Below are 27,576 nucleotides of genomic sequence, written 5' to 3'. Positions count from 1 at the left end.
ACTATCTACAACAAACACACTGAAATTAACAGAACAAACAAGATGCTAGTTCCTATAAAGTCTGACCAAAAAGAGCTCTACATTAACCTTGATTAAAAAAGATCTGTTCTGAACAGGAGTCATAAGACTATATGATAAATTTAGATCCATTTAAAAAGTTATTATAGTCATGCAAAAGTAGGTTTTAAGACCTGGTAGTTATTCAGAACTAGGGCTGCAACTAAGTATAAAATTCCATTATTTAGTTGAATAATCAAATTGTTGTTTAGTCAAAATAAAATGTCTTTCAATGCTTCCCAATGTCTGACCTTGTTTGATTTACATCCCAAACATATTCACTTTACTATTAACAGAAAAGAAACCGGAAATATTGACATTTAAGTGGATGGAATCAGAGAATTTGACATTTCCTTCTTTAACCCTCAGCAACTGCTAACTAAAAATCACCTACTGATCTAAAATACCTATTGATCCACTAATCCTATCTATATATTTGGGATGGGCGATAAAACGATAACTATTGTGAAATAACTTTTCATCGATAGAAATACGAGACACACTCGATACAATTTCAATAGAATTCATTCGTCCATGTTTTGGCAGGCATAAGAACAGCCAATCATAATTAAGTAGTGCCGCACTGAACCAATCACGCTAGAGCCATGTCAAGTTAGGTTGACGCACACAGCACAGGTGTAAAAGCCAGATGCAGCACACACGCTAATGTCTGGGCTGCAGCAGCAGATAATGACTGTTCCCTGAGCAGAAAATGTGACAGAGAAATCGGGCAACCGGGTTACTGAAAAGTAGGGTGCAAACCATTTCGGTTTGGGGCCTTCAATACAATACGGAGGTGTACCGGACGAATACATGTAGCCTAGGGGAAGAATGCAAACACTCACCTTTCCTTAAGTAGCACTTTCGGTTTAACACCAGTTAAGGAACGCACCCCCACGTATATATACCGCAGCATTGTTTGGTGAAGATTATGTGTTTTGTTTGTGTTCTCTTTAAAAACTTGAAAGCTTTTGCCTGCTGGTCAGACTTTTAGTTTAGTTTTAAATATATGTACCTGTTTTATTTATCTTAAACAGTTGTATAATGTTCTTCAGCACATCTGTCATGTTCAACCTCTAACAGAAAATAAATCATATTTAAATCAAAAATAGCCTTCTGATGTCTTCACAACTAACTTATGGGTAATGGACAATTTAAGCTGGACAAAAATAGTGATTTGATTTATATCGTGATATATAACAATATCGTCTGATATGAAAAAAATCATCATGATATGATTTTTTCCCATATTTCCAGCCCTACTATATATGTAAATAATAGATGTAAAATGCAGTTTGTCATTTTTTCATGGTCATCAGATATGACCCATTTAGACATTAAGAGGCTACGTAGTGAACGCAAAAACACTGTCATCTTCTACAACAGTAAAACCCATGGAGTTTGATCAATGATAGTGGATGGAGACACTTTTTTTATATTGAGTTATTGATAACTGTGCTGAAAAAGTTGCTTTTTCTAATAGGCCTATTCCTTAACTTTACTCTGAGCTTTTCTGAACGTCTACAGGATCAGTTAATTAAATTTAGGAAAATGCAAAATTTACACTGAATATGGAAAATACAGAGGATAATATTATAAAAATAGGACCAATGGCCCTGTAGCTTAGTGGCCAAATGAAAAGCTGTGGTAAATGTATCCAGATGCCATTTATTCTCACCCAGTTCTGCGTATTTATTATATTACAGAATTGCCCATGTTTTGGTCATATTCCAATCAGATGTGTAAAAAATTCAAATTCCAACTTGATATCATTGATACTTACTGATTTATTGGATCAATCCACTTCCTGTCTGTTATAATGGGAAAATGTTTCAAAGTCGCACCAAATCAAGAATCAGATCCGGATCGAAATAATTTCAATACCTTGTGTTGACATCATCATATAGAAGCTGTATGCTAAGTTTGAAGTCAATCAGAACTGTAGTTTCGGAGAAAAAGACGATTGAAATTTTTTCTCCATAAGAGCCCATGTTAAATTTTCTGTAAGTTCCTGGATCCAGAAGAAGATCCTGATCAGCATGTGGCCATTAAGTTTTGGTCATCTCCCCATCAGGGCTGGACTGTAGAAGTTTACACTGGATATCATTTATATTTACTGAGTTATTGCATCCATCCACTTCCTATCGCTTATAATGGGAAAATGTTTCAAAGTCGCACCAAATCCAGAATCAGATCTGGATCCAAATAATTTCACTAACTTTTGTTGAAATCATCATAAAGAAGCTGTATACCAAGTTTGAAGTCAATCGGAATTGTAGTTTTGGAGAAAAAGACGATTGAAATTTTTGTAATGGACGACGACGACGGACGCTGCATGACGACAATACTTTACAGCCTGTCGACCGGTAAGCTAAAAAGTGATGATAAATCATTTAACAAAGGTTAAATAGAGAGACAATTCATTTGGGAGCTGCCAATAAAGCAGCACTGGGCTGTAATGGGTTAAAAAAGTATTATATTAATTGCCAACTATTTTGCCAATCCATCAATCTGAATAAGTGACAACTAAGTAATTGATCATTTTATTTCTGAACCTCAATTTGGAACCAGTACATAATGTATTGGTAATAATCTCAACGTCTTTTGTAATGACTAGTAACTGGTTCAACGTAAAATGATTCCAATATGAATCATGAACTAAATTCCTATGTTGGCCAGGTCACCCCAACCCCCTACAAGCAGACCTGCAGACATTACTCTGCTCTTCTTGCTGGTGACAGATACTTAAAGACAGCTTATTTTTCTTTTCACACCAATGTTCCATTTACAAAATGTTTGCTTACATTTCTGCGCTGCACACACCACAATGTAACACATCCATTAGTGCCACACTAATCAAAAGCTTCTCTGACACCACAGTGAAAGAGCGAGCCAGCGTTTCCATTTCCAAGCTTCCCCTGTAGAAGCTCCACTTCCTTTGAGACTGACGAGTTCGCAGTGGCGATAATAACTTGGTTACGATGAAAGATAGAGATGAGCGGCCATAGCAGCAGAAGTCCTCGCTCTGCACCCGGTTTGCTGTAGGGGACGTGGCAGCCACATAAGGGCTGTGGATAAAAGCTAAGTCAATAGCTGAATGTGCATGCCACCGCTGGTGGTTGCTTGGAGACCTCCCCCCCCCGCTGGTTCCGCCGTTCATGCAGCGCTTTGTTACAGCTGGTTCAGAGCCAGATTATTCAGTATCTTCCATTAGTTTTGGGAGAGGTGTGACGCTGGGTGGCTGTCACGAGACGCTTGAGTTGAGTCACGTCAAGCTGTTGTGGAATCATAGCATCAGTGAGTCTGTGCATGAGGTCCTATTCAGCAGAGTTCTTTTAATGCACCCTTAATGCCAAGAGTTTAATGGCTCATGATCTCCGATAATAGCTATGTAGAGTACAATGCTCTGCAACTGCCAAATGTAAATCACAGTAATTAAAGGGTAAGCTACACATTATATGGATTACAATTATACAAGTGTGACTTGAAACCTGTAGGATAATTTTGTCAACATATGTCAAGGCTGTATTTTATGACACACAGCTGAAAACCTATCACTGGTGCTTTAAAAAAAAGGACCAGATAATTGAATCTCAAACACTGAGTCACTGACACCAGATAAATGTACTCTACAGAAAACATTTTTCAAACAAAGTGAAGGCTGACCAATTAACCCACAAAGACCCAGAAGTATTTTTGTGGTGACTTCCAAATGAATTTTTCTCTACATTTACCCATTACCAAGTAATGTATCACCATATATTATAACATTATCCTTTACATTTATACAGTGAAAATCAGGTACTTATATACTACTATATACTATACAGGTACTATATTTAATTCACTGACCATGTAGATGTTCATAAAAGCCCCAAAAAATCACTAGTTATTAAATCAAAACAGAGAAAAATGAAGAAAACATGCCATTTTCAGCAAAATATATATAATTAATTCTACCTAAAAACAAACGTCTACAACCAACCATTTGTCCATCTCCATGAGTTTTATTGTTGAACCAATGTTGCAAAAGATGATGGTGTTTCCAAGTTCACTGAAAAAGCTGAGAAACTGTATTTTACCTGATTTATTTCACTGTATTGATAGGTATAGTGGTCCAAAGGTTATTAATCATTTTAGACCAGCAGCTGCTTTTGAGTCTTTGAGGGTTAAACTAAATATTACTGAAATCAAATGCAATACACCCAAATAATAAGAGCAGTATGATATGGAAAAAAATATTTTTTTAATGATGACCTGAACATGCCTATTATCCTTCGAATATGGTGGGAGACTGACATAATGTTTTGGTTTGTATGGCAGCCAGATCAGGCTTTGCACTTGTCATACAGTGCTCTGTGGTGGAGACGGTAATTGCAAACAAATACCTGTTTTCCTTTAATGCTTTCTGCAGCTAAATTTTTCCATATAGCTGAATGTCTTCTTTCTTTTTAAAACCTCATCTTCCTGTTTGGTGTTATACCGCGGGGTTATTCTCATTTTCCGATTGAGATCGAAGACTAGCAGGGAAACGACCTGCTTTGGCCACTTTTATACACCCACAGAGAATGACTGTGATTCATAGTTGAATTGGAAATAATAAAGTCTGTGTATTCAGGAATTCTTAAGGCTTGATGCAACTGTGAAAGTTTTGCAACAAACCGGAAAAAAAGTTGCAGCCTGATATATTCTCATTAGATTTCCTTACATGACTGTGATGCGAGACTGCAACGATGATGCTGAAATGATACAATGAGCAGCCCCACAACATCCCATTATAAATGAAGTATTGTGGTTGTGCAGAGATTTCTCCGCCTAAAAAGAAAAGTCATATACTCCAGAAATAGAGGAATATGCTTGTTTGCTGCAGGCCACCTAAAAAAACATTCATGTCACTATTTTCATCACAACTGAGCAGAGTCATCAAAATCACAACATCTGTGTTAATAACTGCGATCTGTTCAGCCTGTGCACAGACAACGCAGTTCAGCACAAAGACATGATGTTAACCAGTGGACCAGTGCTGTTTATGGGCTTTGTTGAAGACTGTAATAATAATAATAATGATAATAATAAGAACCTCTGTGCAAGTAACACTCCATCTGCAGTGCACTGTCAGCTCAATGCCTTGATTCACTGAGTATTTGGGTCATTTGTTTCAAGAGTCTGGGATACATTAGTGTGCGGGTGTCCGTGAGAATCTTGCCACTGCCCTGTCCTCTGAGATTATGCTCATAGAAAAAGCCAGTCTGACAGCTGGGCTGCTTCCTCCACAACACAGCACCAAATTACAACATTAAACCACAACTTCCCAGTGCTTTGCATCTGAAAGGCCTGGCCTTTAGTCTTATGGTCAGGCTTCCTTTGTCAGATTTCTTACCCTCAAAGTCAGAAAAAAGGATATTTGTAAAATCACAAATTTGTTTCACATTATACATGTTAGAAAACAGTGGCTCAAAACATGTGAACTGACTGAACTATGCAAGACTGAATTGTGGTTAGATCATGTTCAGGATTTGCTGGGTGGGTCAGAAATTGTGGTTCATGATAAACTTGAGCCATTATTAACATTACCCCTCCCACACTGTAACAATAGAAATTAGAGCTGAAACAATTAATTGACTCGATTCAATTAAAACATTATTCGATTACAATTTTCCTGAGTTGAAGCTTTGTTTCCTTAATTTCACTGCTGCTGAACATTGGTTCCACTGTTGTGTTTCACATGGATGCTTATTGTGATGCACATGACACCAGGATCAACACAAAGTTTTATGTTAGTTACATCTATAGATATTTTTAAATATACATTTATATTGTTGTTATTTCTATAGATCCATCCATCCATCCATTCTCTTCCGCTTCTTTTCTTCGATTTCTATAGATATATTTTTATATATCCTTTTACTTTTAGACTTTTTGTGGTTGTTGTTTCAGCTGGTTCTAAAATAAAGAACAAGTTATTTGTCATCTTCAGACATGTTTTTTGCCTCTTCAAATAATCGTTTAATTGAATTGAAGAAAATAATCGATAGATGGGCTCTAATATAAATATTGGATGTTAGCATCCAACTCAATCACAGCTAGGTTATGCTAGTCATCACTGCTAACTTGTATACTTGGCTGTAGTGGTACTTGTACACGTTAAGGAGACAGGAGCACAGACACAGAAGCTAATGAATGCAGCCTGTAATATGAAACATTAAAAGGATTTTATCCACCTAAAAAACCCATATCTGGTTATTTATAAAATACTGTATATAGAATATTTTCACTCCTTATTGTCACCGTCGCACTTCTCTACAACTGAGCTGAACCTGTTACATTGCTGTTATTTTGTTTCCTCAAAGCCACTGGATTCCTTAGACAAAAAGAGGATTATGGGTGGTGTAGAAACACTTTACGTACTACATTTAATACATTATTTGCTGGTAGGAATAGAATATAACAGAAATGCTGACATTGTTTTCTCTCTCTTGTATTTTACATTAATTTCATCAACTTTAAGACCAGAAACCAAAACTCAACCTTTAAACTTGACAGAAATAATGAGTTGACATTTATCGTGATAATCATTATAGATATTGACTTCATACATGTGAATATTTTCTGGTTTCTTTCCCCTTCTTTGACAAACTGAATAAGTTGAAGGTTTTGGACCAAACATCTGAGGACAACATCATGGGGAACTCTAGAAAACACTAAGCAGCATTTTCTACCATCATAGACAAATAAAGTAACCGATTAATCCAGAAGACAATCAGCAATGAAAACCCGATTAGCTCCAGTCCTGGTATGAACCAGTTTCATCACCAGACTGTGTGGTCACCATGTTTGAGTCATAAACCAGTGTTTGTGAGGGAGCAGGTCAACCTACACTGACACTGTTCAGTGTTTCACCTGAACACAGTGATCATCATTGCTCACAAAGCTGTGAAGGATTCAACAATTTGGAACCGAGGCGATCCGCTGAGACAGAACTCAGCTGTACTATTAAGAAAACAGTTTCCTGGTGGATCATAGAGGGTCTGTTTTGACTCTACCGCAAGCCTGCTTTCCCAGTTCCAGAAAACTAACCAGCCTGTGCCCATAATCACACACAGCAGTAATGATTTCCATATATATTGAATGACCTTTTCCTTCCCATGATACTATGCAATATGTGAGACCAGGCTGTCCTCTGGCCATTTAATCATCCACACTGACTTATTTCTTATACAGGGCAATCTGCAGATCGGCACCGATGCAAAAAGATAACCTTTATCTTGCGGCATGAGAGCTAGGCTAATTTGTGCCAAAGAGCTAACCTGTCTTTGCAGTTATTGTCACTGAAAGCCAATTCCCACACACATCAGGGCTCAGGTTAAGATGATGAAAGAGATTTAGTCATGAGATAGGCCTGTGCTCACTTATCCTCTTCATAGACATCGGATCAATTCACATGCTCCAATTACGTTTACATACAAAAAGACAGCTCGCTTCCCGGTTAACGTACTCCAACACTGTTTACCTATGACCAAGAATAAGAAAGTCATTTTGGCATCACACCATAGTCTACAGTGAAAATGAAGCACACATTCCTACATCAAAGACATCACTGGGAAACGAAACCACCACAGCCAAAACTAATGGAGTTAAAGTAAACAAACTTTAACACACACACAAATAGAACTGACACAACATATGATTAAAGACAAGTCAAAATAAACAAATTCAGATACATTAAGATGGGATATGCAAATCAGTCATCAAAGGCAACACTGGGAACACTCCACAGTAGTCCGACGTGCAGAACATGAAGACTCACTGCTCAGCTACTTGTCAAGTAAGCAACAGTTATTTGCCAAAAATAATCAGCATTTTAATCACTGATAGAAATGACCTTCAGTCTTCAGCATGACCCTTTTCATTAGTCTCAAAGGGAAGCCTGGAAGCATTAGGCTTATAACAGAGCAAGTGTGAGGTTGAAATACACATATCAGAATTCATCTGAAAGGGAACATCTTCTAGTTTTTATCAGAGACGTAGCTACAACATGACCTTCACTACATCAGATCAAACATGGCTCAAATGTAGCCCTATTGCTGGTGACCTGGTGTAAGGTGGAGTAAATCATCTGGCCTTATCAAGCTTTACCATCCAAAAAATACAAGTGTTGGTCATCTAAGAAAATGATTCCCTGTCAGAGAAACATACAGTACAGTGTTCAATATGTTTAGCTGAAGTACTCTGTGAGAATGCTGAAATACAGGTTTTCCCCAACGTTTACAGTGCTTAGGTGAAGCTCTGAAGCCATTCTGAGCATCAAAATGAGTGAATGTATGAATGAATGGACAAAGCTTTTCCCATGTTACATGGCTGCAAATGGACTTAAGTTTTGTTTTTATTTTTTTGTGTGGTGTTGCTACCTAAACATTCCCAATTTTTTGTGCCATTATATGACAGTAATAATGGACAAAAATTATGTAATGGACAAAATTATGAGAATCTCCTCCTTTTTCCCCCTTGAAATATATAACATTTTCTTGCCTCACCCGTGTCTTCCACAAATGTAAGGAACATTTTGGAACCCAGTATCTTAGTCCCCTAAAAACACAGGGAAAACCCTGCAGGTAAAGCCCTGCAGGTAAAGCCCTGTTTAATGGTTCTTGAATTTGTTCTGTTTAGGATTGGACTTGGTGCCATTTGGAGGATTGGTCCTTCAGTCTTGAGTGGAATCAATGTAATACAACATGCATCATCAATGGAATGCTTTGAACAATGAATAATATGAGAACTAGAAGCACTCGGAGACCGCAGACGTCCGCCAAGGCTGATCAGTGGCCCCCCCCGTGGGCCCCCCCACCCCCGATCACCACCAAAATTTAATCATTTCTTCCTTATCCCATTTCCAACAAACCCTGAAAATTTCATCAAAATCTGTCCATAACTTTTTGAGTTATGTTGCACACTAACGGACAGACAGACAAACAAACCCTGGCAAAAACATAACCTCCTTGGCGGAGGTAATAAGCCCTTTTGGCAGAATTGCATTCATTTTTAGAAGGTAGTTTTTTTTTTTTTTTTTTTTTTTTTTAATTGAATTTGAGAAACAAGCCTTGACCAAATCTTAAACTAGTCTTGTGTTACTTCATAGCTTTTCACAAGATTTAACGAACCAAACATCCATCAAGAGCTTTTCATGTCTGTCTCCTCTGTCCTTTCTGTAGAATATGACAAGCCACATCAAGTCACATCAGGTCTATTATCTTTGGTTCAGCTGGGAACCAATTAATCAAGTTTTGAACAAATGTATTTTTCTTCTATCTAAAATAAATACATCAAAATTAGATGCACAAACTAGAATGGCATAGGTTCCATGTTGGTAGAAAAGTGGCAACAGTGGCAGGTTTGTTATTGAGCTGTGTACTGAATCCTGCGATGGCTTATGTATGACTCTTTGGAAAATAGTGAACATATGAATGGACAATGCAAAAGCACTGCTCAGAGTTCCATTTTTCCCTTCCACTGTGAAAAAGCTGTCACTGGTACATCTGCTGTCAATGACATGGAAAGAAGACTCCATTAAGAAACTATGGGTGTATTCACACCTGGAAAGTCCTTTGGTCTGCTTATTTGGTTTGGATTGTATGCTGACTTCATTTTTTTCATTTGGGTCGGATCACATTCTCATTGCACTTTTTGCTAGTGGACCAAAATTTGTAAACAGAAGCATGTATGGGACGAACTGCACTGGTATTGGACAGAAAAGTCGGGGGCGGGGTGAATCAGAGACAGCGGGTGTTGATGACAACAAACATGGAGGTCCTATGTGCAATTATTGTTTTCAGAATATGTATTCTATTTTTACAGACACAAATTTACGAAAATAATGTTAACTGTCAAGAACAGCTCATTCAGAGCCAGTTTGTCAATGTTTTGCATGTCATTCTGCAAAGGCATGCTGCTTGATGGCTTCTTGTAGTCAGATGTGCCCTGTGTGCCCTAAACCACAAAATGCTAGCAGTAAGAAGACAACATATCAGGTATAAGGCACAACATTACGAGTTAAAAACAAGTATAACATTAAATTATTACATTTAAATGAAATTATTTAATTGTTTCACTAGTTTTCACGTGGCTACAGTGGCTCATCAAGCACAAAAAGGTGCATGGTTCCTTGGTTTGTTTTGGCTTGAGGCTGGTAATATTCACACCAGAAGTAAACTGGCCCAGAGTCCATTTGGAAATGGACTGAGACCACCTAGAAGAGGTGGTCTTGCTTGTTTGGTTCGAATCAGAGTTTGCATGTTTGTATTCACACCTAAAAAAAAACGTCCAGACTTTCCAGGGAAACAAACTCTGGTCCATTTTAAAAGGACCAAACGAAGCAGGTCTGAATACACCCCATGAACCCTTTACAACCATATTTGAAATCTATCAGTTTCAAATAGACTGAAAAGACTAGACAGACATATGTGTAATATACCAACATTTAAGGTCAGAAAACAAAATAAACTGCTGTCACAACTGCCATCAGCCATTTCAGAGGTACAACAGAGCATAAAACAGTGTGGTCCCGGAGCAGCCTGTCAGATGGTGAGCTGTTTACTTGAGCCCAATGCTGCACCTAGAGACTGATAAATAAAACAGGAAAGTAAACAAATAACTGAATGTGAATGTGTTTGATTTGGAGCTTGTGAACACCGCAGTGTGCAAATAAAGTCATTACCTGCATTATTTGCCATTCTACTTTAGTGCCCACAGACGTTTTTTCCCCTAATAGCACAGTCATTCAGTTAAAATCTTCTTTTCTATCTGTGCTGGCTGCTGCTGCGATTATCAGACGAGGAACTTTAATGAAGCAATCTTCTCTTCCCCCTGACCGTGAATAGAGCCCCAAGACCAATTACTGTGTATCTCAACAGTCGAGGTGACACCTCCTTCCTCTGTTGTCTTCTCTGTACTGCCTCAAATGACATGGTTTGTTTTTTTTTAATCAAGCCTTTTAATGTTCATCTGCACAATGAATACTGCAATTACTGACCGGATGGTTTTATCCAGTAACAAGGGAAATGGTTGAGTAGGTGTATGCACGCTTTCCAAGTCGAGGGGAATAACATGATTTCATTCCCACAGAAAGGCAGTTTCGCATGCTGGGCAATCTACAACATTGTGTGTACTGAACCGTATATGCTTCAAAAGAGAGGTTTCAAGCACTGCACTATAACTCTAGACGCTTTCTCCTCACTGGGGTTTAAAGTCATGTTAACAAAGCTGCAAATAAAACAGGGGATCTGTTTATTATCCTCTGCCTTGCTCTCTAATTCACCATGATACTTCCAAGGTACAACAGAGGGCTTTTTTTTTGGTGTGGTAAGCAGTTTTCTTTTTCTCTGCATCTGAGCTGCGGCATGCAGCCGGCATTTTATGCTGTGCAAATGTTTGCCTCAGGCTAAAAATGTATAATGCAGAGCATACTATAATACACAGACTATGCATAAAGGAAACAGCACAACATCATGAGTCACAGGAATATCACTTAGCTGTGTGTACGCTGGAGGATGACACAATGACAGAAAAAAAAATGATCTAGTTGCATAAGTGCACACATGTGCCGGTCAAAGCAGACTTGGCAGAAATTAAAAACATAATGTCTGAAATATCAATCTTAAGTTAATTATGAGGTAGCTTTTTAACTCCTTTTAGGACAAACTTAGGAGGAGTTACTGAGGAAGTGTGTGTGTATGTATGTGTGTGTGTGTGTGTGTGTGTGTGTGTGTGTGTGTGTGCAAAGCAAGGGGGATGGGGTGACTTATAAACATTTGCATGGCCTGAATAAAACAAGTTCTAATTTGTGCTGACATGCAAATAGGTTTGAAGGTCAGAGATTCACCACTATGACTGGGAGCTAAAGCCAGTGCACAAGTATCTTAAAGTGTATCTCTACTGATGCTTGATTCACACAGGCTCCAAATAACTTCCATTTACAAATCATCAACTTTTTTCAAGAAATACACAGCAGAGCCAAAACAGTCCTACACTCAGATATTTCACTGACCACCTTTTGGACACAATGAGGCTGAACCTAGACCTGATCAACTGAAACAACCTCAGATCATAGTACTGCCCCCCACAGGCCTGTGCTGTAGGCACTAGGTATGTTGGGTAATCACTTCATCCACCTCTCTTCTCACGCTGATGGACCATCATTCTGGATCAGGGTCAGGCTGGACTCAGACCCCATGACCTTCACAGCCTATTTTACTGTGTTGTGTTGTGGAATGGTGAAAAACAGGCCGACTCTGGAAAGGTTAACAACACCGCTACACTTGGGGTATTTCTGACACACAAGTTATACGTCACACTATACGATGTACTGCGTCACCGCCTCTTTGATTCTGGAATGCAGATTCGCTGTGTACAAGTCCAGCCTGTCTCACTTCTGTAACTCCTTTGGCTTGGCTGTGTAAATCGGTCAAAGGTGGAAAGATGGTGGGATCACCATCTCGCCTTTTTTCTGGGATCCCTGTGTAAAAGTGGCTATTGACTAGTCGACTACTGAAATAGTCATTAGTTACAGCCCTAATAAAGAGATGAATGTTTGTTTTCATTTCAGTACTGAGAGACCACTAAGGTAGTGGCTTGCTCAAGACCAAAGAGACCATTTACGTTTGGATATTGCATCAACAGAAACAAAAACAAAACTCTGATTGTGGTAGGAATGTGAATACCAGCTTTGATGATCATTCTATTAATTCAAAGGAATGTGGCTTTATGAGAGGGAACTGCAGAAAAATGAGATTCATCTCAGAGACAAACTTGTGCAGTTTATAAACTAAATCAATCGAGAGTATGAGACGGTAATATATGTAATGCCAAAGCTCTGCTCCAAAGTCTATTGAGTGTTAATGAGAGTGAGTCTGTGTGGGCCCTTCTCTCTGGGCAGTCATTTGGCTTTGTGGCCAAGGGAAAGGACTTATTGCCAAAAGGTCAGTGATCAGAATGGGATGAGCTGCAGGTCTGCTGTGCAGCCTCATACTCTACTGCCCTGTTCCCTCAACACCATATTACCACTCTGAGGCCTGTAGGTACCACACAATTTTGAAGCAAACAAATCAGCTCTGAGAAAAGGCCATTCCTGTGGGATGTTAATCACCAGTTATTATTCATTTTACTCTCTATAATAGAATGTTCAGGGCGGTTACATTTTATCCCCTCAACTGCAAATATGTCAGTAAGACACTTTAAATCGTCTTGGCAGGAGCTGTAATTTATGACCTCAGAGGGAAATCTATTAGGTTTTCAGATTGCAGTGCACTCATAGAGGTAATAGGATCTCAGAGCGATTGTTTAGTTGTAAGTTATTGTGTTTGTTCGCTTGCCAAAGATTCTTCTGTTTGCTTTCATGTCAGCCTCAGATTACCATTCAGTCACTCTCAATGACCTCAACAGCTTCTGTGAAACTGGTGCTATAATGGCAACACTCCACCACCAAATGTCCACACGCCATGCTCGATACTCCGTTTCCCCCACGAACCCATTAATAACATCCTGGACAAATGTTTTGCCAGAAAAACTACCCTCACACAAATGAGGACATTGAGAATTCAATGATACACATGAATCAAGACAGGGCCACGTTTGCTGTCAAACAAAGTGCTGCACTGGAAAACATTAAGGATAAATTAAAGTCAGGCCCATGTCAGAGGGAAAGCAAATATTACCTTCTGTCTATAAGAGCAAACACAGTTTTCCTCCCACTTAAAACTTTGTGTGAACAGAAAAAATAATGGCAGACTGGTTTCCTTGGGTAGAAATGATTTTCAGCAGATGGACATACAATTAAAATGGCAGTCCTATGTGTCACTGTCAAGCCGTTAGCCACAACATTGTGTTCTTGTACGAGGTTGAAATATCTTCATTTAACTTCAAATCATCTCAGGCATTTTTTCAAATCATGATCTACTGAAGACAAATTTGCTCACCTGTTTGATTATTTTGCTAACTTAGTATACTAAATTAAAAAAACTAGTATTTTCATATCTGCCAAAGAGTTACGCAGTAAAGCTGCATGCCATAGCTGAATGCCATCCAAAGTTGTTTCAATTCTCGCATCATGACTTTAAGAAGGAAAGAAAGAACCATAATTATTTTTGCCACAATTTCTGAATGATGTTTTTGTCTTTCCCAAGTGATTTCTCAACTTTTATTAAAATATTATCCTCTGCATTTTGCATTTTTCAGTGAAAAACAGGTATTTTCCTTTATTTAATTGAATGATCATGTACAGTAGATGCTCATAAAAGAGTAAATTCATACGTAGGTCACTGTGTCAGAACAGAGAAAACTGAAAAAGTGAGTTTTTCAACAAACTACATCATTAACTGAATATAAAACAAGTGTCTCATCCACCAAACTACAAGATTTTCACTGGTGTATCAGTGTTATAGAAGATTAGGGTGTTTCCATGTTCACTATGAAGCCTCTGAACGTCCAAATGGGTCATATCTGAAGACCATGAAAAGATGACAAACTGCATTTTACAGCAATTATTTACATATATTTATAGGATTAGTGGATTGATAGGTATTAAACATTTTAGATCAGTAGATGCTTTGGGTTGATGGTGGATGTTCGGATCTTTGAAGGTTAAAGTGTCAGAAAAACACATTACAAACTCTTGCTAAAGCGAAAACTAGTGCTCACAGACCTGGCGCGAATGACCCACGATGATGCAGTTCACTCTGTACAACACCCCCATCATCGTCATTTGCATGTGTAGAACAAATAAACATCTGCAGCGCTGTTTGTAATTTCAGTGGTCATTTTCCATTTGGCAGAATAGTTTGTGCAGGAATTTACATACGTACAGGGTTATATTTGTTGCGTTTTGCCAAGCACAATATTTTGCCTACTGTCACCACGTCCCATGAAAAGACAAAAACCAACACTGGCCTGATTCTTCCATTGTAGCCAAAGCATGACATAACTTCCCCCATGTCATCACCACAGAGCTCCATTGTTGCCTAACACCATTAAACACACATCGGTGAGCCACACAGCCTCACTTGGTGACGTGTTCCTCCATTACCTTGAAAATGCGTTACATTACTCTGAGTCAGTTCCACATAAACCATCCTGCTGCATACAAGAGTACAGAAGTAGAATAAAATTAAGGTATATTAATCTGCAATAACATGTACCATCTCTCAAATGCTGTCTTGAAACTATTTTTGAAAACCATACCTAAAACATTAACAGTGGAATTTAAAGAACCCTGTTAAACAGAAGAACATGACACTATTTAGCCTTTTCACATGGAACAATATACCCACTAACATCTGGCCTTTGTCTTCATTGTGTAAAGGCACAATCAAGTACAATCAGCATTCATTACTAAGTCCAATGTCTCTGCAGTCATGGGTGTTTATTGGCTACAGCTCTGACTGGCATTGATGGAAACATGACAGCAGGCAATTTCATTGCCATTTTTAACCCTTTTCCCAGCGAAAGCTATGATGTGTCATCAACATTATTATTACTCAAAAACTGCTCAGTCAGCACCAAGTATTACAGAGACAGATATAAAAGACATAAAATTGAAGTCATTGCAACACCGTCATGGTATTTACAAGTCCCTGTTTTCCAAAGCATTCGTTACTCAAACAAAACCCATATGTTCACTAAATTCTGCTTATTTTCTTTGGGTTGATATACAGTACAGCAGGGCTGTCCAATCGTGGTCCTCGAGAGCTACTATCCTGCATGTTTTAGATATTTCCCTCTTCCAGCACACCTGACAGTTATTATCAGGCTTCTGCAGAGCTTGATGATAGGCTTATCATTTGAATCAGGTGTGTTGGAAGAGGGATACATCTAAAACATGCAGGATAGTAAATCTCGAGGACCAGGATTGGACACCCCAGCAGTACAGTATATGTTGTGTTTTGGTGTAAAAGAGTACTAGGCATGACAAAGAAGTGGATCATTTAACTGAAAATGGTAAGACCATAGACCACGTACAAGTGGACAGAGCTACAATGATGTCATTGGTTTTAGAAGCTAGGAGTCTTTTTGGCTGTCAGCAGCTTGGATTTTTGGAGAAATTACTATACTTGGACAACTGGGTGGAGCTGGGGGAATAATGAGTGGTGATAGGTAAGATAATGATAAAAGTTAGCTCACAGACATCAAACATTTGAGTACCAAAATCATGTGGTGGTCTTATGTGTATATCTAATTAAAACCACTCATAGAGCTGAGCTGTTTTATGTAACCAACAGAGGCTCCTGACTCAGCAGGCAGGCAAACTGAGTCTTAATAAAATGATTTGGTGTTTTAGAGAAAACTTCAATACATTCAATGGGAGACCTTTCTGGATTAAGCATCTGGTGGCCATCAGTGGCATTACAACTTTAAGGTACACTTCATTCCTTGAATTGGTGGCCAATTTGTTACCAATCAGCATGCATCCCCCTTCGCCTGAAAATTTCTTTAAGCTTACTGTACTCTAGAAACACTTACTCTTTTATTCTCCTCATTGATAGAGATTCTGATTCCAAAGAGCTGCTACCATTAAGGTTAGATGTGTCACGTTGACCTACTACTGTGGGTCACAGATAATGGGACGGAAAGATGAAACAGTTTAAAACTGCTGAAACTACTTTGTAAATAAAATTCAGCTCCAATTTATCCGACTACTTTAATTAATTAATGAAAAGGTAGTGCTATAGAAAACTCAGGATGCAATAAATTGAAATGCTCCAATGAATCATTGTGTAATCAAATAATTAACCTGAGAAATTTAATCAAATCTAGTTGCAAAGCTAGTGGAGATTCCAACCTTTAATGAAGCTTTTATGCAGAGGACCATCACTCAAAGGTCAGATGCAGATGGGTAATGACAATTCATCAATACTTATAAAGGCAGTGACGATGGAACAAGACATCGATTAGGGCTGACTCACCCAAGGTCAAGTGTAGCCGTCATTGCAGAGCGTTCAGTTACGTACTTGCTAAAATCTGACATCACGTCCCAGATCCAACCTAATAATTCACTGCTGTTGTCATGCACAATACAGTGATCAACCTGAACACCCAAGAGACCATCTGAGAGGATCATCCCCCTTTCCTTCTGTCCCCTTCCCTCTGTCCCCCACCTCCTCATGAATATTAATACCCCTTCCTGCTGTGCTTAATGGTAATGCCCTGAAAAATTATACTGTGTGTATCTCCTGCACCTAATCCCCTACAGGCATGGAACAAAACATATATGCAACCATCACAGATGTGAAGATGAACCCATCAGCAAGGACAGAATTAGAGGTCTGAATCCACAATGAACATGGCCTTGTTACTTGGAGACAAGTGATAATGATGGAGATCCATATTCATGTTAAAGCTGTAAAGCAATAAACACAGGACAGAGGAAACAGCTGCTTGTCCTGTGAAAGACTGATCTGCAGTTTGCATGACGTCATCAGGGATTGACAGATCTGTTTTGGGTGCATACCTATTGAATTCAGAGCTAGAAGGGGAGACTACAGTCATTTCATGGCTCACAAATGTAATAATGAAGTACTTCATGAGGATCAACTAACTGACTATTCATTACAACCACGGCTTCAAAGTGTCTTCAATGCTTAAATGCTGACAGTCACAACGTGCCGACTCCAGAAAAAACCTGGATCCGACTGACTTCCATTAAACTTTCCATTAAACTTGAAATACCAACATTTCTTTCACGGATGCATTCTCTGGTCACTTTATTGGAGCCCCTTGATGAGTCTACTGGTGGTTCTTTTGTCATTTATTGCTCTTGTAAAACCATTTTTCTTGATGTCTGCTGTGTGGACATTGACAGAAAGTTGCATGAGATGCATCCACTGTCCTTGCATTATAATCTGTTCATGCAGTTTTCTCAGTTACTAGCAGCTATGGTTAAAGATGTGTGTTCTGGAGGTCACAGTGACCTTGCCCTTTGACCCCAAAAATCTAATTAGTTCATCCTGAGTCCAAGTAAACATTTGTTTTGAATTTGAGAAATTCTTTGAAGGCTGTCCTTAGAGTCTGCATTTATTAAAATAGACAAATATAAAGTCGAGGTGACCTTTGGCTGCCAAAGTCATTTCTCCTCATCTTCAAGTCCAAATGAACATGTGAGGACAAATTTTGGGACATACTGTCAAGCCCCTCCTGAGATATTGTATTTAAACATAATAGGACTCAACTGAAAAACTTAAAAAATGAAATTTTAATATTTTTTTCCCCATCAGTCCTACTATAAATGTGGTTATGTTTTAGTGTGTGGCAGTGCTATGTTTGTGTTAGTGTTAGCTTGGTGAGCTTTCACCCTTCACATTCCCCCAGCTCCACCCTTTTATTTAAATATGGTCATCTCTAGTTCCCAAATGCAAAGATGGCACTAGCCAAAACACACATGAAGCCCCAAAAGCCAACTGGTGGTGTCATGTTATACAGTACATTCAAAGTCCTTGATTAATCTAACCCACAGACCAAAGATTCACAAAGGAAAACACTAAATCTGAACAACTGTATAGGTGAAATTAGAGGCATTAGCATGAAAAATGACTGATACATGCTACTCATGAATTACAAAAACAGCTGACATTTTTAAACATATCAGTTATTTCATGCCATTCGGTATTTGATTCTGTCATCTTCACCAAAATAAAGGGAAGCAGTTCAATAAAGGAAGTGTCTTAAATGAACCAAAAAGATCTTATTCCACTGCTATCAGTTTGTAATGTTCAAGGATTGAGTGTAAATGCCTTTTGTGCGAACCAGCTCTCAACCCTTATCTTCTTGTACCTCAGTTAGTGCTTTCTTGTATTTCCCAAAATATCTCCTGACAACCTGATGGAAAAAGTAGGTGGACTTGATAGTTAATATACAGCCTTTATTTAAAACCAGTTGCTTTAGTAGAAGTAATTGGTTTGTCTACTTCTTCTGTGATGGACTGTTCTGCTGAATGTCACCGGTAACATTAAAAGCATCCCCCTGTTCTGTGATTCAAAAGGCTTGACACAGAACCACACTCAGGGGTTTGTTTTTATGGAATTTTATGTTTTTCCTCCACTGTGGTCATTTGACATCCACCAGGTCAAACCCAGGTTTAAAGCTACGGTGAATGCTGAATGTTGCTGTAAATATGTTTTTTGCGCTGCTGAAAAAAACATTTAAAAAAGACACCATTAGATAAATAAAGATAAAAATTCCAGATATTTAGATATGGTGAAGAAAATTAAGATGTAAAAGGGGGGCATCCTAACTTTTTCCACATAACTGTATATCCACACACAATATAGTATTCATCCACGGTGGACATGCCACAGTGTAACCGTGGAGCTCATACTCTAGTGTGCAGTGTACACATCCGCTGAACCGTGGCACACACTAACTGGGGTCTTCAGAAGAGAAAAACTTTACACAAATAAATAGTAAAACTTTTAAATGCAAGTAAAAATATATTCTGTTGAATGAATCAGATTTTATCGATACAAACATTCAATAACCGATGCATCTTGATATCATTCCAAAATTTTCATTCACTCACAACTTCTCTACCGGTGCAATTGGATCATGCACATGCGTGTCAGTGTTTCAGGACATATTGGATAATCTTCCCATCCCTAACTTCCATAAAACCAAAGGATCAGCATTACAGGCAAGGAAAAGCAGTAAGTCTACCAGTCACAAACACACTATCTGGATAATAAATACAGCTTAATCGGTTCCTGTAATTCAATGACCAAGGAACTGTACAACAGAGAAGTGATAGGTAAGAAAATATAAACCAAGAAAACAGGGTGGAAAGGCTTGTTTTGACAGGAGAGGAATCACTGAGAAGATAAAGTATGATTCAGGTGGGAATGTGACACACTGTAGAATAATTCTGTTGTATCTGTGTTGTAAGATTTGGTGCAATGTCATGCATTAACTGTAGAGAGGAACACATGATGCATAGATACAGAGAAAAAGGACAAAAAAAAGCACAAAACACGTTCTCTGACTCCACACATTCTGTCATTGTATTCATTATCTTAACAGCAAGACAACAGGATATAGAAGACGACAGCCCCTATATAAACGGCTCTGGCTTCCCAAACTCATTTTATTCAGACATCTTTCTTCCTTTGCTATGTTTCTCTTTAAAGTTCATCGTATCAAAGATTTCCATGCCTGTAAAAATCATTGCAATATTTGTGCAACTCGAAGGGAGGAAAACAATGCTCCTTTCAAACACAGCTTCATTTCCATCAATAGGTGCAACAGCACGAGATGTCTGTACAATATACTTGAAGTGTATGACAGTGAGAATAATTGCCGTGTCAAATCCTCGTGGGCTTCAACATGTTTCTGTTTGTCTGATGCATGACGACTGCCAAGGTGACGAGCAAGCTGTCACAATACAGAGGGGGAGATAAAGCTCAGAGACACATTAAAATACTTGGTTGCATTTTACCGTTTAGTGATATAGCACTAAAGTACTGTTTGTTTGCACCACATAGGAGTTTTTAAAACGCCCACTGCTGATACATTTACAGCCAGTTTTAAGTCATTGACATCTGAAAGACAGAGAGCATTACTCATACAGCTGAGAATCAACACTGATTTGGAAATCCATACAAACAATTCCCATTTGGAATTACCTCTGTTTGGCATCACACTCTCTTCTCAATGCTTGTCGGTTGATTTCATACAAATTTCCTACCTGCACAGAAACTTTTATCCAACTGATAACAAATACTGTTGTAAAGAGTGTGACTTGTGACAGAGCAGTATTAATGAGATAAGGTTTTTTCTCCCATTAGCTTGGGTGCAACACACACTAAACCAAACTAATGTAAAAATCAATGGGGAGAGCATCCAAAAATTACTTTTCCCTGATCTAATCACTACAGGTAGCCCTTAGTGCATTTCAGCGAGTGGTGTGATAAAAATGGTGCTAAATTCTACACTGGTATTGAAAAAGATAACTGTCCTGTAAATGGACCTTTAACAGCACCTAAGCCTCTGAAACCCAAGGAAAAACCAGGAAGATACAGCAGCCCATCACATGCTAGACATCGTCACATTACAACATATATAACACAATAATATATATATCATAACATAAGATACCATAACATCATAAGGCATAGCCTAGATCTGCTAAAAGGCATTTTCTTTAGTGTAGAGGCGACCAACTGGCTCAAGCTTTATGAATCCACAGAAAAGTCAGTAAAACAATCTCTCTGAGTTGTATAAAACAACAGCAGATCATTTGAGTAAAATGTTTTCTTAAACACGACCCGAACAGAGATAAAACGACTGGAATCAGATGGAAAAATTATTCAATTACAAATTTTCTGAGTCAAAGCTTTGTTCATTTCACTGCCGCTAAAGATTGGTTCCACTGTTGTGTTTCCCACAGACACTTATTGTGATACACATGACGCCAGGATCACCACAAACAAGAGTGTAGCTCAGAAGACACAAGGACAAAAAGGCAGAACATGCCTATATGTTCACTTTTCTACAACAGAACCATCACTTACCCCTTTAAACTTTTAATCTTTTACACAAACATTAAAAATATTCGTCTTTATTTTTCCAGTTGTATGTTAGTTCCATCTTAAGTTGGATCCAAATATGTTGAAGACTGCAGTGCACATATTGTTGGTAGATCTCATTAGTTTGTCGATGTTTATATCAATAGATTTTTCATGTATACTTTTATATTGTCATGACACATTTCACTATTTTTTCTCCTATTCAAATAATCATGTAAATTAATCGAATCTGAGGAAAATAATAGATTCATCTATTGCAAAAATAACCAATAACAGCAGCTCTAAATCAAAGTGAAAGCTCAAACTACATATTATAATATGGGACTTTTTTGGAGGGGGGTCAGGCTGACGGCATTTTAAGACAAAACTCAAGAAGTCCCACTACAAACATAAGAGGTGGGAAAAGTCATCCTGTTCATATTGATGCATTGACTTTTTAGTTGAATGTGGCTTAAATCTTACCCCAATCAACTGAGGCTTACAATGGTAAGGAAAACCCTGGTCCTTTACACAAAAATCACAATCAGGTTAGAATGTAAAAAAAAAATCTGAAATGGGCCAAGAAAACTAAATGTCTAGTTAACGTAACTTCAGGTTGTACTATTAAATAAGGCATTAAATAAATAAATAATTAACACAGCAGCCTTGGAGGGATTTTAATAGAAAGAGCGGATTGCTTTCTTAAACGGACACCTCCTGTCACAGATGTGTTATTAAATTAGATCCTTCACACTTCCACTGATTCATTCTGGCTCTCAGCTTTCATCTGGAACACAACAAGCAGGACTCTCCATGTTGCAGTGGAGGGGACAACTGCAGAGTCTTTAGTCGCCTCGAAGATGATACAGAGGAGGAGACAGTAGGTGTGGATTTTAACCACATGATCAGGACGGCCTGGACAAAGTGGCGAGGAGGAGGTGGTGGGGGTCCTCAGACAGCTGAGCATCATCACCCAGCCCTGGGGGGTGCGGCGTTCACCAAATGTACTGGAGTGACTCTTTTTAACACAACTCTCTGCTTGGCTCCTGAACAAGGAGGGTGGGGTGGGGGCTGGGGTGGAACAGTCTGTGACTCCATTTGTCTCAGGAGGGCGGGGGGGGGGGTTGAAATGAATAACCTTTCAGGCTAACCTGGCCGGGAGCGACGAGCGTGCGGCATACAAATGATGACACTCGCTCCGCCGCCGTGCACATCCATTCGACTATGTAAATGATTGCTTGCATGAGAAATTTCCTTTGACACGTCTGACCCCCTCTGCCATTGTTAACACAGGGCTAATCTATTTGGATGCATCGCACAAAACACATTATTCGATTTTCGTATCATTTTGACTGTACAGAAAGGGAACACACACACACAGAAAGGATTATCTTGAAGAAGCTTAATTGTTTCCCAGGCAACTAGTTCCCCACTAAGACGATGACTGTGAAATTTCCGCTAGCGATTATTTTACTTTCAAATGACTTACTCGTGTCCTCCAGCTAAATCCTTCGTGTGAGCCAACCTAGTTTTTTGGTGGAAGGGAGGGATGGGGGTGGGGGGGAGTGTGTGTGTGTGTGTGTGTGTGTGTGTGTGTGTGTGGGGGGTTTGAAATAGATTAGAGTCCTCGAGGAAAAACAACATCTCTGTTAGCCTTCAGTACAATAACAGAACTGGGCTGTGAGCTGGAATGAAAAGGTTAGCTCAATGTTTATCGTTAATGATGCCGGGGTTCTGATGAGACCCAGCGGGGGGGGATTAATTCATGCAATAAACAAGGCTGTCTGGGGTGTAGTCGCTCCAAATCGCCAGATGAGTCACACCGAGCTATTTTCTTTAATCATTTTAATCAGGCGCCTATAAAACAATTCAACCAATTTCAAAATGGACGGTGAGCACCAGCATCCCAGAATTCTCCTTAACTGTCCTCACCGGTCGTACCACATCCACATTCCATTTACTTTCTTCATTTGCACTCAAGAGCTGAATCAGCAGGTCATTACTGCACTGTAATGAACACAGGTATAATCCATGATGGTGTCACTGTGTGTTATTTAAGTTAACTTTCAAAGACAGAAGTCGCTGCCCCTCGCAACAACTGTACTAAATGCTTAATAAGTGTCAAACTACTGATCTGTATGAGTCTGATTTTCCTTCAGCAGTGGATAAAGACTTTTGTGTACCTGATGGTCTGCACATGCACAGATCTTTTCTATTATTAAAAAAAAAAAAAAAATCTAAAATAGTTTACATTTTAATAAAATATCTAAAAATATTTTCAAAAATATCAGTAATAATAACATATTTGCTATTTTTGTATGTTGGATTAAACCGAATCTAAATACGCACTGATTAGAGAACAACCGCATCTTTACAGCCAACCTCTGCTACTTATTGTGGTCTTTGACTTGAAGATTAGCTGTTACTTCAAGACCAAAATGAGAGAATTTAATAAACATCACATAAGCAGTGATAATGGGCATATTTTATACTGCAACATCTCTTGTTTTCAGATCATGTACTTGAAGGACACAAGTATTTTGCTAGATGTTCTGATCGGATTTATATACTTTTTGTCAACTCAGAAAAAAAAGTAACGAAAGAAAAAAATATCAGAGACAGCAAAGCCAAGCTGAAAACTCTGCAACTGTTACAGAGAAAGACCTAAACAAGGTGAAACCGCTTGTTTTACAGAAAGAGGCTGAAACAATGAAATGTCATCTTTTTGCTGGTTTCCTTGATGTGGCATTTAGCATTAAGGTGTAGGCCTAATATTGACACCCATGACGGAGCCAAAGATCACAGTGGAAAAAAAAGCCAGTTTGACACATCTTCCCTCTGTAGATTCCTTCCTTCAGTCCAAAGACAAATGCTGCCTTCACATTCTATGGGAATTAACACAAGTTACAAACCAGAAAACTGCACATGAACGCCTCACGTCGTATCTTCCACTGGAAAACTGGGAAAAATGTTTTCTACAGGAGCTGCGGAGATGAAATAACTTTTGACCTTTTCAACATGGCAGCGAGCAACGAGGGATTCATCACGAATGATAAACAATACTTTTCTTAACGTTCTACTGCACATTTATAGTGTACACAATTTGCAAAAAAAAATGTCCAAAACAAATATGCTGTAGCAGAACCAAATTTAAAAAACGGATTGATTTTTGTTTTCTCTTTCTAATAACAAAAAAGAAAGTTACTACCTGACCAAAATGGAAAATCGGACCAAAAACGGCAGTTTTTTTTCATTTTCTGCTGTCATTTTTAAGGAAAGAGCCCTAATGCCTAGGTCACAAAGATTCTTAGATGGGTTTGTACTAATCTTCCAGTTCGTATGAAATCTGGAGTTTGTTGATATTAGTGGAGGGAGCATGTCTACGATGTCCAGATTTCGTGCAACCATTATTCATAAGAATCTTTGTGACCTAGGCATTAGCGCCCTTTCCTTGAAAGTGATAACATCTGGTCTCAGAAATTGAAAAAAAGAAAAAAAAAAAAAAAAAGGCATTTTTGGTCCGTTTTTCTATTTCTGTCAGGTAGTAACTTTCTTTTTTGTTATTAGAAAGAAAAAACAAAAATCAAACAATTTTTTAAAAATTGGTTTGTCTGTTTTGACATTGAAAAAGAAAAACACCTTGAAATTCAATTTTAACTCATGTATTTTAAAGCGTAAATCAAATTAACCACTAGTTTTTCTTTTGTTTCTGAAGAGAAAATCCAATTACCAAAAGATACACTGACCCAGAAGAATAAACATGTCCACAACTGTTTTACCCAAGTAGCAGGTCATGGTAAATTGTGTGTCAGCCATTTTTCATTTCACTACGACAACAGAAGCACTTGAACATAATGCACTTATAATTTCGACTTCACAAGTGAAAAGGATCATCTTCCCGATGGCACGCAACAGCAATGTAAGTATGAATATACATGACATGATGTTGTTTCATGCTGTTTAATGCTGACTGAATCTGATTGGTAGTTATAGCTGTCTGCACGTATTAAATCCTCCTACCTGTCTGAATATGCCAGCATTAGCCAAAAACTTGCATCACACAGTTGATTTTCTATAGCCCTCAGTCTCTCAGACCACTTGAATTACAACATGCTGAAAGATAACTGGATTTTCTTGCCCCGTTACGCTAAATACGCATCAAACACAAATAAATAAATAAACACAACAGACATAAAGTCTCTAACAAAGGTTTCCCATGCTTTTCAGTGGCCAGTGTATGATGCAGTGTATTCTGCAACATCACTGCTGGACGTCACAGTAAAACCCACATTTTCAATTGTATCAGTAAATTCATCTGTTCACAAAGAGAAGGTAAAATCAGGATGTTGAAATAACCACACTTAAATTGGAGGTTCTCCAGAATCAAATCAAGTCCGGACCCCCATACTGAATGATGCAAAATATTACATAGATTGGTCGTTGAGGGCTGCGCTACATAACCCAAGCCTTTTTTCACGTCAGGAGAGACTGATGTACATGCGGTGCGCCACTCGCTCGTGACCATATCTCTTCCTCAAAGAGCTGAGAGCCGCGGCAGCAGCACACAATAACCATTGTCTGTGGTAAATCCCCAACAGAGAGAGGGGGAACCACAAGAGAATCGAAACAGGGGTTTAAAGTCACACTGCCGCTTATTCTCCACCATTTGAGTGAAAACATAATACACAAAAAAGCTGCTCTTTCAACCGAGGTTGCGGCATGCTTTTTGCAGAACTACATCTGAATGGTCCAGATTTACTCTAAATACACCTGAGATTACCATCACAAACACACAGACACGCACACACACACACACACACACACACACAGACACACACACAGCATCAGCGTTACAGGAACAGACAAAAAGCAGGTGCGTTACAGTGTGGCCTTTCTATTGCAGGAGCCTTGAAAAAAACACATTTTTCAACTTCATCACAGCTCGAGGCTTATGACTCATTAAAGAAATACTCAGAAAAGATAAAATCTTCTTACCTGCAGTTTGGAGGTGGGTCTAGTGTTATTTCTGCAAGTTCCTTCTGAATCCTGGAAAACAAACAGGTTCATGTTCAAATCTTTGCCTGGGGTGTAAATCTCTACAGTGTGAGAGCCAAAGTCATTTGTGTACAACAAGAGGTTCATGTTGTTTCAAGATTATGAAGACATTAAATGAGCTTTTAATCACATTTTTCACCATGAGGAACTACAGTTTATATTAACAACACAATGTTCAATTGTGATCTAGCTGCTGCAGGACACGGAGTATATTCTAAAAATGGTGTAAGGCATAAATAGGGAACATGATGCAGATACACACAGGGTTGTTGTCTGTATCAGAGGCTATAAAACTGCAACAGTCAATAAATGATTCCAGGAGAGTCAGGAGTTACGGTCCAAAAATTCAATCTGATCGACTGAAATAATTCAAGACAAAACATGATTCAAAACTAAAACAAAGCCGTGATAGTGAAACAATGACTGGACAAGCTGAGGTTCCATTCACTCTGTCAGCTTTTGTGCACAATTCACATATTGCTCAGAGTGGATTTTTGTGTCTTTTTCTTGTTGTAAATGTGGCCAATAACTGACTCCAGTGGGAACAGGTCACGGTCCTGAACTGACTTGAAATGCTCAAAAGGGTATGACATAATCGTGTCACAGTGTCACCTGCGGCCACGCTGTTGAAGTAAACATGGAGGCCACTGAAGTCAGCGCTTTTACCGTTTCATTTACAAGATGATGTGCAGTGAAAGAGGAAGCTTTGAGAGCAGACAACAGAGATGTGGTTGAGGATAAAGCAAAACTTATCCCAACTGTCAGGCTGGAGTGAAGTCAGAGGTGATAATTTAGGCTGAGGTCACACTACAAAAACAAACCTCAGCTATATGTGATATTTGGCCAAATATGGATGTGGCCCAAATCAGAATGGAAATCATCTGATTAAATGCAATTTGTCTGTTCATATTGTTAGAGGACAAAAACA

At 38.6% G+C, this 27,576-nt stretch overlaps 1 protein-coding gene across 2 annotated transcripts in view; it reads right to left on the bottom strand.

Moving 5' to 3' along the window:
- The window catches only part of ube2e2 (ubiquitin-conjugating enzyme E2E 2), a 55,174-nt gene that overhangs the window by 23,245 nt on the left and 4,353 nt on the right, over window positions 1-27,576 (bottom strand). For both annotated transcript variants that reach the window (XM_030158783.1, XM_030158785.1), the window contains exon 3: window positions 26,589-26,639. In XM_030158783.1, coding sequence (XP_030014643.1) covers window positions 26,589-26,639 — 51 coding nt within the window. The remainder of the gene's footprint in view (window positions 1-26,588; window positions 26,640-27,576) is intronic.

This window comes from Sphaeramia orbicularis, chromosome 16 (assembly GCF_902148855.1).
Source record: "Sphaeramia orbicularis chromosome 16, fSphaOr1.1, whole genome shotgun sequence".
In the NCBI taxonomy this organism is placed as follows: domain Eukaryota; kingdom Metazoa; phylum Chordata; class Actinopteri; order Kurtiformes; family Apogonidae; genus Sphaeramia; species Sphaeramia orbicularis.
Note: the sequence above shows the minus strand (reverse complement) of the source record. Positions and strands in the feature narration are given on the sequence as shown.